At 25.1% G+C, this 14,020-nt stretch overlaps 1 protein-coding gene across 2 annotated transcripts in view; it reads right to left on the reverse strand.

Annotated features, from left to right (window-relative positions):
- The window catches only part of hig (locomotion-related protein hikaru genki), a 148,957-nt gene that overhangs the window by 69,804 nt on the left and 65,133 nt on the right, over positions 1–14,020 (reverse strand). For both annotated transcript variants that reach the window (XM_089223631.1, XM_089223630.1), the window contains 2 exons: positions 11,478–11,643; positions 7,505–7,678 (listed from right to left, as the gene is read on the reverse strand). In XM_089223631.1, the coding sequence (XP_089079757.1) occupies positions 7,505–7,678; positions 11,478–11,643 (340 nt within the window). The remainder of the gene's footprint in view (positions 1–7,504; positions 7,679–11,477; positions 11,644–14,020) is intronic.

Consider the following 14,020-nt stretch of genomic DNA (forward strand, 5'->3'; position numbering starts at 1 on the left):
CTTCTGTTATTAGCTTTTGGGGCATTCAAATAACTTGATTTTCGACTTTAGGGGTGATATTTGAAATAAAATCGAATCTAAGTGATATTTTTAGGGAGTTAATACTTTTCAAAATAACTGGGAAAACAAAAACCGCATTTTTTTAACGAACCCGGTGTACGATTAGTATAATATATAAACCATATTAGCAAAATATAAAAATATCATAAAATATACTTAGGTATTAATAATACACGCTCAAAATTGTTTTTTTGTATACAATGGTTTATCGTTGAATTCAAATTTATCACATACATTATAATGATTTAAGTACTTAATAACTAAGTATACTCAACAGTTATTACTAAACAGCAAAATGGTTTCTAACTTACCCTCATTTTTTATTTTATTTTTAAACTGAAATATCTTACTATTACAGTAGCTTTTAGTTGCAGCTTACAGAAATCATCCAATTAAAATATTTCTGTTACAGACCAAGCTTTTTAATACTTATTATTAATGATTATTTAATAAACCTGATAATGGGATGATACTTTCTAATTATATTTTTAATATCAGCACAATAAATCTCAATTTTTGAGTCACACGTATTGGTTTGCCTAGAGAAAAATATAACCATTCTTTTAATCTGACAAAACTATATGGTGCCTCTAAATATTCTGAAAAAGGGTGACCGCATTAAGTCAGAATAAGTCTACTCCCACCTAATAACACACTAAAAAGAAAAACTAATTGATTAATTTTATCAAGAAACGAGATGTATGATACATAATATTGTTTTAACTTATGAAGTAATAACCCTTTAAAACTATATTATTTTCAAATTTATTTTCATGGGCTTAATTTCAATTTTACAAATTTAATTCACGGAATTATTTAATTTTATATTTATCATTATTATTTTAAATACAATATTTTATATCAGTACATATTTCAAATGATACATTCAAATTTAATAGTAAAAATTGAATTTAATGTAAAAAACCACAACACAATAACCACTTCCTTTTTCAAAGCTATTCTATAACAAGCAACGGTTTAATTGAATAATGAATTTTAAGTTTATTAAACTATTTGTGATTGATTATTGAATATTATATTTATGTAATTATATTTTAATGCGTAAATTTCATATAGAATCAGTGAATCATTGATTATTGAATAACCATCAAATTGATTGTAAAGACAGTTTTCGTGAAGTGACTAATGATTTAGGATAGTGAATGACTGTGGCTGACTAACGTGTAAGTATAGATGAATCTAAGAAGCAAATTAAATGAAAAATGTATGCCTTTAGTTTAAGCAACCCCGGTTTTCTAGTAAACCATCTAACTTTGTCCAAAAACATTTCAGCGATTTTTTCTATCATTTTCACAGTTACTCGTAAAAAATATATTTATTTAATTTCTCGTTATTCCGTTCTGCATATGCATTGTTTCATACATATCTAAAAATATAAAATACAACTCACCACCGTAACATTCCAAAACCATGTTTCATATTATAAGCTCATCGAAATAAACAATTTTGGAGTATTTAATAACTGTAACAAATGTAGGAAAGTATCATATGTGTGGGGTGACGGTGACGTGATGTAGTGGTTCTGAAAATAATGCAATTAAAATTGCAGGATATACGTATGTTCAAATGAAATGCCCCATTTTTATATGGTTTATGAAATTTATCGTTTAGAAAAATGAAAAATGGGAGTATCGATTAATGGCACTTATTGTGTTTGTGTTCAAATGAATATTAATTTGATATAAATTTAATACATATTTTCAAACGACTGAAAAATAAAACTTTATGAAAAAAACATTTAAATATAATTAATTAAATTTTATATAATTTAAACATACAATTATATGTTGTGTACTTATTTTATATTATTACTTAAAGTCTATCATATATATGACCTTCTATTATAATTTACAGTGCTGTATAGTGGCTTGAACATTTGGGTAAGAATATAATATTAAATTATACCTATATAGCTGTTTATACTCAATATTATCACGTACAACGCACAAGTAGCACACAATAATTTAATAATGATTTATTCCATCATATTTGGTAGATGTGAATAAATAATCTTTCATTAATATACTTGTAAAATTATACCATTTTATCAATATACCTATGAAATACTTAATTTATTGAATTAAAATAAAATTAATGAAACATACAATACTTATGCAACAAAAAATAGCAATCTATACAATAATCAGTATTAATATTTAATATGTTAAAATATTGCATGTGACTATTTTAAATACATATGATACTACTATGAAATGTGTTATAATCGATAAACATAAAAAAATATGAAATTTTTTAATTTATATTTTCAATAGACATTCAAATCGTTTTAATTAACAAACATGAAAGGTTGTTTAAAAAAATAATTTTGTTTCCACAAAATGACACAAACTTAAGACCGTAAAATACAGAGTTATTTATAACTGTTAATTCTAATAGTACATTATGAATTCGCTAGAAGGGAAACTGATTCCTCAGCAACCATTCGTAAATTGTAATATTATATTATATTTATATCAAAACGTCTCTGCATTATTGCTTCGATTATTATCAACTTTTTCTTTTGTTTTTTTCTCTTGTTCGCTGTTTAATACTTTAACACGTACATTTTAACGGTCTAACTACGTAGTAACCGTCGTCTAGTAAAATGTTGAATTTATCCCATGAGAACCCTTCATCATTTTAACTCTCGGTATACCTTTCTCCACTTCAACCATTATACATATTTTGACCCTGTAGTGTTCATTTAAATCACAATGATTTTTTTTTTAAGCAATTTATATATTTTAATACTCTTTCAGTACGTTTTGGTTTTGTGTTTAGTTAAAAACAAACTTCTTTCATTAAATTTGTATTCATTATTCTTAATTATTTCACTGTGAATTGTTAACAGTCAATCGCAGTCAAATATTTAGGTAACCACTTTATGTAAGTTTTAATTCAATTATAAAGTATGTGATATGACGTATGTATTTAATAATCATATAGTTATTTATATTGAAGTCATATTTAAATAGTATTATATATAGATATCAAATTAAAACTAATGTTTAAAAAAATACAATGTTTTCCTTTGAATTACTTCAATTTTGAAACAATTACATAGGCGATACCTAACTAATTAGGTCATAGGTAATTCATTATATGAAGTTTAATCGTTTAATATTAAAACCCTAACAGTTGAAACTAAATAAATATATATTACTATTTTTGCATTTACTTTAATTCATATTATTGTATGATTACCATTCATGAACTTCCTATTTATAGTTTTTGAAAATGCTAGTTATTTGGTAAATTATTAAATATAATATTTAATTTACCAATAAGATATATTTTAAATAAATAAATGCATTATTTAAACATTATCATAATGCAATCTGGGTAATAATAAGTGTGGTTATATTGTTACTTTTACATAAAGTGTAAAATATAAACAAGCGTAGACTATATTAAGTGATATTTACAGTTGAAACATATTTTTACTTTGATATCTGGTGCATTTTTGTTGCTATTCAAGAACGAATTAAATAATACGGTGACCTTAATTATATCCCTCGTTGCCGTGATCTACCCGGCATATATTTTGTCCACATTGAAACTGTTAAATATTATGAATATTCAACGATAATTAATCAAGTTTAACGAGACGACAACTGCGACAATAACAATAAATCAATCTGTATGCCTGATGAAAAGTCTAGTGTTGTATTATATTGCAGTAGAAGAGCGAAAATCTCAAAATTCACAATACTAAAATATTATATTTAAAAAAAAAAACCATTTTGTTCTCTTTAAAGTTAGTGGTGAAACCAACCGGAAATGATCGATAGGTATACTTCACCGTTCACATAAAGCTCATAATACTATAATATACGTACGGTTATCTCATTATGACGACATAATTATTCTAACGCCCCAATGTGTCCGATTCAAATATATACCACCCAACATTTTATATATATATCCTGGACGGCCGTTATATTATTATATTGGCTGTTTGGAGAACTATTATTACAAACCATTTCAAAACAGCATCCGATACAACCATATCGTTTTCAAACAGCTTTAAGCCATTTGACACTGTTGGAATGTTATGTCCTGGGACAGTTTTACGAGTTTCATTTAGTAGTCATCCGATACCCATACGCACATTATTATATTTAGATTGTATTGGCGTGTGGGTATAAAAGTTCAACGGCGCCTCAATGATGCCGTAAATATACCAAGATCTCGAGAATAATAGCCATTCAATTATATTAATAAAAACCATTAACGTCACATGAATGCTCTATATATACATACGCCTCGATCGTTCTCCATTCTATTCATTTTAATAATTATCTTAAGACACTACTGAATTTAAATCATTCATTTATTAAACCGTATTAAATTTAACTCGTGTTCTGCGTCTTACTCTGAAATAAATACTTTGATCGTTATAAATGCAATATACTACTTACAATTTTGCACAATTTTGCACATATTTGCTTTTATGATTATGTTAGGCATAAAAAGATATATGTATTTTCTATTGTATGTTTTACGTGAATATACAGAACAAATAGGTATAGTATTTTACACAGTAAGAATCAAATGAATACTCGTCCAAAAATTATTTAGTACTTGAGAAAAAAATAATATTATCATGTTACAACTTTAATAGGTACCGAATAAATAATTAATATCCATATATTTTCCAACGAATATTATTATATAATTATTAAATTTTAATGTATATGTGTTCTTTTGAAACACCAAGGACAAAATCTTCTGTGGAGATTATCGTAATCCTGTATTCAGAAACTTTTGAATCCGAAAATCCTTAGCAGGTTTCGGACCCTTATTAATTTTTGACCTTATAAATCTTTTCTACGAGAATTTCAGATGATACAAGATAGTTAAGCCCAAAACACACTCGATAGAGCTTCGAAGAGGAGATTAGTGTTGTGGCATCAATTAAGATAGCAGAAAATTACAATTAGTCACTTTAATCTCTTAAAAGTCGTTGATCAATTTTCCAAAGAACAAAGTAAATCTCTTATCTCTAAGGCCTTGACTATATTGGTTAAGTATTAAATTGGAATTTTATTTATTTACTATTTAATTAGAAGAGACATAGACATATTAAAGACAATTATTTCAACGTATACAATTTTTAATTAAAAATAATCAATCTTTAATAAGTAGGTATATTGTTGTTCATGCATTTATTTTTTAAACTATATTAATATTATGTTGAACAAAGTAAAATGATTTTTCATACTACTAAAAAACTCAGTACGTTGTATGTAAACTATACTATTGCTATAGAAAATAAAGTGTCCATAAATTTATGAAAAAAATTTATAGGACAGATCTAAACTAAAGGGGTACTTGTTTACTATCGCCGCACTAGTACAAATGATCTCTCAGCCACTCTTGTTTGTTATCGCCCTGCCATAAATAAAATATATTATAATATAATTAAATTAAAAATCAAACATTTAAAAAAAATGTATGATTATAAATTTGAAAAAAAATAATACAAATTTACAAAAGAGGCCATTTAAATTTAAAAAATGTATTATTATTATAAATTTAAAAAATAAAAATGATATAGATTTACAAAGGAGGTCAGAACTCAGAAAAATCTTATAACAGTTAAAAGTTAACAGTTTCAAAAGCCAGCAACGTACTAATAATATATTATTATGATATAAAATGTCTCACAAAATCTAGTTATTTCCTACAATATTTCCCAAAATAGATTATCTATCACAAGCTAAACACGATAGCTAAAACATGGCGGGACGATAACAAAAGAGAGTGGCGGGGAGATAGATTTTATACGGTGTACTGGTGGGACGATAACAGACAAGTACCACTAAAGGAAACATCATCAGTGAATATTTACAAAAAGTACCAAAATATCAACGTTGTACATGCAAATTCAATAAACGAATTAATTTCACATTAGCGAAAACTAAATATCAAGTAGATTTTAATTTTAGTTTTTGATAATAACTACATAATATCGCCTTAAAAATTAAAGCATAGCATATTATAAATATATATATATTTAGACATGCCATAACGAAAATAACATGTGTCACGTCCGTCTGGTAGTATTATCCGCGTATACGTAAAGAGATTTATTTAAAGGAGAATTTCTGTCGACAACTTTTTTACGTCAACTGACCTTAGTTAACTGCCTATTGGTTAATTTTTCAACTTCAATGGTTGAAGGTACTTGTGCGAAAATTGCGTGAGCTTTCTTTTCATTTTAATTTTATTAATATTATTACCATGGTCGGATTTAAGTTTTGCATATAACATGATATAATAAAAAACTAAAATTAAATTTAAAATTGAAATAGTATTCAAAATCATCAAAAACAATCATAATACATATACATTTAACAAAATAAATTATTGAATATTTTATTGATATCATTTTACTAAGCATAAATGTATAATATATTTTATGTACCTATATATTGTTAAATAAAAAAGTCATATCTATTTACATTTCATATTTGCATTCCGTCGTCTCTATTACAGTTCTATTTAATTTAAAATATCTCAAAAATTTATCACCATACTTTTTGAATACTTAGCTAGGTGTCATGGGAGTTACAATAATTTAACTAACAAAGCATATTAAATTACCCTACCAACATCGAAGAAGCGCTTAGAGGGACCAACACTGATGTAATATTCAATTTTTTCCATGCCACTATCTATCCAATCTATTATAAACTATTATTTGTAAATATTTTCTATGTACATAACCAAGTAAAAATACGTCTAAGCTATCAAACACTAATTCTACAATGTGAAACTTTTACAGGCTAATTACTTCTACTGTCGAAGCCTTTACTCTTATTTAAAAAAAGAAAAATAATAATTTAACTAGGTACCTAGATATAAAAAATGCATCGCAGGTATAATATGTATTTTAATCAATCCCTCATTCTTTCTGTTGATCATCGCGTACTTTATCACCAAGCGACATAGAACGACTAATAATTATTTATTGTGCAACTCTTAATCGGCCCATGTCATTCAAATTTTTGAAATGTTTGATATTTTTATAATTTAGGAACTGTGGTTTATTTCACTCATGAAACATTTATCCTATATTAATTACTTGAGTTTTAAATTGTAATATTATGTATTTGTATTATTTTTAACTATTCACGTATGTAACTGACTTGTAAATAATTTATTTTTAATTGTTAACAGTGATCAGTAACGTTATCATATCAAAAGTAGTATTTATTGGGAACATGCTATTAAATTTCTATTATTTAGGCTATTTAAGTAGGTATACTTGTGAAATAAAACATATCTTATAATTATATTTATAATAAATTATAATAAATCAAATTGCTTTATTCCGCATGTGGAAAAAGTTGAGATTCAATGATATTCAAAATTTGTTTTGTTGACATAGTAGGTATGTAATTTATTAAAATCTCACCGGTAAGATAAGTTTCCGCCTCAGATGTCCATGTCCATTCCGGATCGCCATGCCGTCTCAAATAAAGACATTCTAAGTGTAGTATTGATCCAGGGAAAACGACTAATCCACCATTTTGGTCGACAGCTGCTGATCCTGATGGAACCCGTACTAAAATTGTAGGAGGCGAATTTTCTATATAATCAAATTAAAAAATTATATAGGTAACTTATTATGACATATTTTATAATCATTAATCAATGGTATAATTGAACGACATTGGTTTCAGATGTTCAAGTTTGTTTAGGTCACACATGTGAGGTTAAACTGAATCACTTGACTCGAGTACTAGGGTGTTTCTGACATTTTACGGAAGTGAAAAAAAAGGTAAAGAAAGATACGTTAAGTATCTTGGGACCGTTGTCAAAACCAGACAAACAAACAACTGGTACTGCTCTTATATTTGATTCCAAAATCTTGTTTATCTTTTAAAATCTATATACCTCCAAACCAAACAGTTTTATTTGATCGTTTCGAATAGTAATATGTATTGCCACAATAATTTATCTAAATATTTAATTAATTGGTTGAAGTGGAAAAAGAATAGAGCCTAGAGATATAATATTAGTTAACAATTAATAATAAATATTACTTAGTTTAACTTATACATTTTTTTTTAAATTCCGTATTTATAAAATATACAGTTTTGTCTTAACTTTAAGTTACATTGTTAGTTTATTGGAATTTAATAATTTTACTGATCACTAAAATCAAAAAGCTAAAAAAAAAAATGAATACATGTAAAACTGTCTAATTTTTTAAAGTTATATTGAGACTTTTTTAATAAAAATAGACATGTAGTAAGGATATGAGATAGTATACAGTAGTGGTCGTATGAAAGTGTTTAAAATCAATATAATATCTCACATAAGAAAAATAATTTTATTTTTAAACCAGATTTTTTGAATAAATCTTCGATAAAATTATTTACGCTATGTGTAGACAACATTGCCTAGCAGTAATATCTGCATAAAAACTTGTTAATACGATTTTCAGTTAGGTAAAAATGAACTAGATTTATGTTTTTCTTAGATACAAACCTACTAAGATGCACACAGATATTATTAATATTAATAATTGAATGTACTATTTAGGTAAAGGTATATTTTACTCTTGTTTTAACATACTGTTTTTGTTTTCTTGTAATATACTTAGTCTTTACATATTACTTATATAATACAAAGTTCTTACCATTTATAGTTATATTTTAAAGGCACTAAACTGTAGCCAAGGCATCAAAAAAAAAAAAAAAAAAAAAAAAATACGAATACTTATATTATACACAGCATAACACAACTCTTGTTTTCTTTAAGCAAGAAAATGCCAGGGATTAAAAAGACTAATTACTAAAAAAATAATACAGAAAAGGAGAAGGAGTTTTCAACTACGAGAATAAAAATATAACATTTATACAAATTTATTTATGTAATGGAGTATAAAATGTTATATACCTACCAACTAATAATAATAAAAAATAGTCCAAACGAGTAGACACCTAATATAATGAACTACGGGTAAAGTACTTATTTTGAGGTTCTAGAAAATAAATGACTATAAAGTGTTAAGTAACAACATGATGTTTAATTATTGCGTTATATTTTAGTAATGAGTATAATTGGTAGTTACAGACAATTATTTATTACTAACTTGATATTGTAACCTATAGCTCATATTATAATATTGAAATATAATGCTACTAATAACAAAATATAAATTAAGTTTATAGTAGATATACGAGTATATACATATTGTTTTTACATATACGTTAGAATTACGGTTTTTAAAATTTATGAAATATAAATATATGATTTGAAATTAAAGAAAAGTTTGAGTCTTTACCTTTAGATTTGATTTATTAAAAACTATAAATGCTTATTTATTATTGCATATTTCTTGTTTAAGTATAACATAATGTTAAAAAATAATAAAACAAGAAGATTTAAAATCGATTTATCGTAAAACATACAGCTGTGTTATTGCCTATCAATGTAGACACATAGGGACTACATAAATAACTCTTGTTTGGACGAAAATTGTATTTAATGTCATTGTATTTTGGGATAACAAATAAAAGATTAAAAAAATAATTTTGGTTTAACAATGATTGAAGAAAATTCACGTGGAAGTGTAATTTTAAATACGTGCAATATTGTTGAATATTTTAAATATTAGTTTCATAAAAAATATCGACATTGGTAACTAAATTGAATCTAACATAATAATTAGTAATTTTACCCTTTAGTAATTATAATAATTAATACCAGTTAAATAATATAGATAATATGTTATACTATAGTAATAATTATTATAATTCTTTTTTAAATTATAGTGCAATCGAACTATAATTTCAGAAAATTTATAAAAAAAAAATACAGAAATATACACTTTAAAATTTATAATTGCCTGGATATAAGACTAAAATGGAAAAAAATTATTTTATTCTCTACAGTTTGTTAAAAAATATAAATTATTTAAAATATCACGTGTTATATTTTTAATATATTCTTTGCTCAAAACTTTGATTTATAAATTTAATTATGTGATGGAAATGATGGAATGTTATGATGGAATTTTAAATTTAATGTAAGTTCATTGGATTTAATTTAGATGATAAAATCATAAAATATTTTACATTTTAAAAATGTACTATAAATGTTTAGTATAAAGGGTTAAAAATGATGACCTCATAAGTGATAATTTTACTCACATTTATGAACTATAATGTGTGTTTTAGTTTTAATGTAGCAAGAACTTATATTTTAACATAAAATGATTGATCATTTTAGACGTTATAATTAGCTTTTAAAAAAATAAAAAATAAAATTTACGAGGGAAATTATAATTCAACTCTACTCTTATTTATATTACAATTTACACATCTAATACGTTTTTCGTTACCTTTCATCACTTTACTCTCAATGTCTTAAGTCATTTTATTTTCATTAAGTAGAATTTTTGCGAACACTACATGAAGGAAAATATATGAATAAAAAGTAAATATAATTTCAATACGTTTTTCATTCATCAGTTAAAAAATAACAATATATAACAATAATTAAGAACAGTGAAACTCCAAAATAACGAACGCTGCAATGTTATCTGCTATTCGGATAATCGGATGTGTCCCCTATTCATAGGGTTTACATTGAAAGTTTGTAGTTGGTTCCCAAGAAAACCGTCTACTATTAGGAGACATCTGTTAAAGAGATGAAACATTCATTGATAAATTATTCCTAATAATTTGATTAATAGTAGAATTTATATTTAAACACATGCGCATATTTAATTTCTTTGTTTATATATATTTACGTAAATATTTTAAAATTAGAAAATTTAAATCAGTATTTATGTTTTAATATAGATGGGCGAATTATTCTTAAAACAAACATGTTTTAATAAATATATTATACATAAATATTTTCATAGTACCTAAGTAATTGACTTAGGAATCTACATTAGTATACAAAAAGATACCTAATCATATTGATCCACATTGTTTTAAGACCACTAATCTAAATTATCTGATAGCGTTCATTATTGAGTTACATGTTAGATGTTAGGTGTTATATAGGTACATTTATGTTTTAGATGAGCTCTTAAAATGCTGATGCACTTTAATAGTATATTAAATTATAATATCAGAAATAAAAATACATTTTTAAATTTGAATTCTCTAACTTACGGGTTTTTAGGACTTAAAATAATTTTAAGTATTTGTATTGAAACATTAAATAACTTCGATTTTGTCTTCCAAAGCTATATTTGTAGATTAAATCAATATACATAACTGAAAACACGTCAATAGTAAGTTATTTTATTTCATTTCATTAGACATAACAAAAAATAACCCATTTTATCATGACAAATTAATATAAATTACATTTTGTCAATAATCTAATAATAGTAACGATACTAGGTGTAAAAGTAACAATACCCGAATAATTTGTGAATAGAGTTGTTGGTTGACATTTCGGTATTGGACTAGACCAAATTCCATTGCTACAATTTAATATTGAAGGTCCGCTAAGTTTGTATGTGCCAATAGGTTCTTGACACCGTGCTGATATTGAGCTATTATGTGGAATTGTCGTATTGAATTCCTAAAAAAAAACACAAAGATTATTTGTTAAAATTTAAATCTCTCCATAATTTTGTTTTTTTAATCATATTGTAACAAATTAAGTGTTTTAAAATTTACAACTTAATTTGGAAAAAAAATAATTTACTAATAAAATTTTAAAGTACAAGAAAGTACAATAACCCCATTTGGTTATTATAAAATTGCATTTTGTTAGAATAAATTTCATCCTAGTATCTAAAATTATTCTTATAGGTTTATTTGTTTTTTCGGTATTTTATTTTTATTCTATACCTATATGACATAACATAGACACATTTATAAAATATAGATGTAAAGATATTATTTATTGTATAAAAAATATAGGCATACATTTTTGTAATTAATCATTCTCTTTTATTTATCTTACTTTATTTTTTTTTTTTTCAATCGTTATGACTCTTTTATATTTGTTACGTATTCGTTGGACGATATTCTACAAGCATTTATTGTCAAGCACTAATAATATAGTATACTGATGTACTTTTGGAAACAACGATTTGAAAATTTTAGAATAATATCCCAATCAATTTCCACCATCTATCTTCAATTATACGATCGCAAAAAAAACAGTAACTGATGTAGAGTACACATTACTTGTAATTTTGATTTTTACGATACAATACTATTTATTGGGAATATAATATTATAATCTATTACAAACGCGTAAAATGACATTATTTGGGTTTTTTGTAAGCGTAATATAGGATTAAAAAAAATATATATATAATCTCTGTAGGTAATTTAACTAATAGCAGCTGCCTGCATTGGAATTACTGCAATAAATCAAATATGTGATAATTGTACCAGAACAAAAAACGAGATCAATATTGCAATATGAGTTATCGTTCCTGGAGTACCTAATCGCATTCCCTCATTAAGGATTGTATATGGTGTATCTATATATCTATATATATATATATATATATGTCTCATGTATGTAACATGTAGAAATGTTAATGTGAGTGGATTTTTATAAAAATACGAATGAATTAAATTTATTGACACTTTGGCAGATTGGTTTAAAATAAAAATGATCTATAATATCCATGAAAGATTTGTTTTAAAACAAAACCAACGTTTTTAACGCATTTAATATGTTTAATTGTCTAGGAAGAATATCAGTATAATTATGGTATTTTCAATAATAGTTCTATTGAATCAAAATATTCAGATTCTGATGTATTCTATAATGATTCTGATTAAATTTAAATTAAATTTTTAAACAATAATAAAAAGTCTTATGTTTATAGTAAGTATAGTAAATGAAACTTGTAAAACCATAACGAAAAACAGTTATTCCGTCCAGTTATTAAAAATTAATATGTTATTTGTAGTAAATACCTAGGACATGATAAACATCAAATCAATTTTAGATTCTGAGTGGAATGAGAAATATATTAATTTTACCATGATATGTGTTTTTTATTTTTTATTTTTTTTTTGTGTCTGTCATCACATTTTGGGGCAGTAAAATTGCTTCGATTTTCGACTTCAGTAACTCGTTCGATCAGACAGTGAATCTAGTTGGTACTTAGAGGGGGTCAAAAGTAAAAATTTCTCAATATTTTGCTAAATAATCGGAACAAAACAAAATAAAAAAGCGGGTAAGTGGATGTCGCTCTGCTATACATTAGATGGTGATGGGGTGGACCTCTGACTAGGGTAGGTTAGATTTGAATGCAATGATAGGTATCATTGTATACGAAAAACGATTCTGAACGGAGATGATTTTTCAGTCTAGAATATATTATATTTAAATATTGTCATATATTCTATTTTAAAACAAATAATTTTTTTTCAAATAGAACGAATTTTGCATAAGGCATGGTTAATCAATTTTCCCAAAAACATTGCATGTAGTAATCATAAGTCATAATATCTTATATTATCATACCTGGTTTGAGGATAAATCGTTATCATTACGCGATTTCATAAACATTTAAAACTCAAACGCTCAAAACATTTTTGTTATAATGACGCTTCAAATTTTCTCTATAGCTATTTGAAGCAAAACTTATGGAAAACTTAGTGTTGAATTTTATAACCTTAGATCTGAATACAAACAATTTTATGAGTTTTGAACTACAAACTAATTTACAAATATTCATGGTTTTGACAAATTTTTGTTAATATTTGAACTTCAAATGCTAATAAAAAAAATTGTGCATATGTATTCTTATAATTTTCTAATCACTGTAAGAATAACTTATGGGAAACTTTGTATTTTCAGTTGTCTATAAATATCTCAGAAAAAGTCAAAATATTTTGAAAATTAAATCATGTAAAGAAAATGCCAATCTAAATAACTGGTATTATTTTCAAGTATCTAAGACTTAAACTTTTTGAACAATAACAAA

Source organism: Diuraphis noxia, unplaced genomic scaffold, assembly GCF_037042655.1.
Source record: "Diuraphis noxia isolate RWA-SAM2 unplaced genomic scaffold, SU_Dnox_SAM2 contig0003, whole genome shotgun sequence".
NCBI classification, from domain to species: Eukaryota; Metazoa; Arthropoda; class Insecta; order Hemiptera; family Aphididae; genus Diuraphis; species Diuraphis noxia.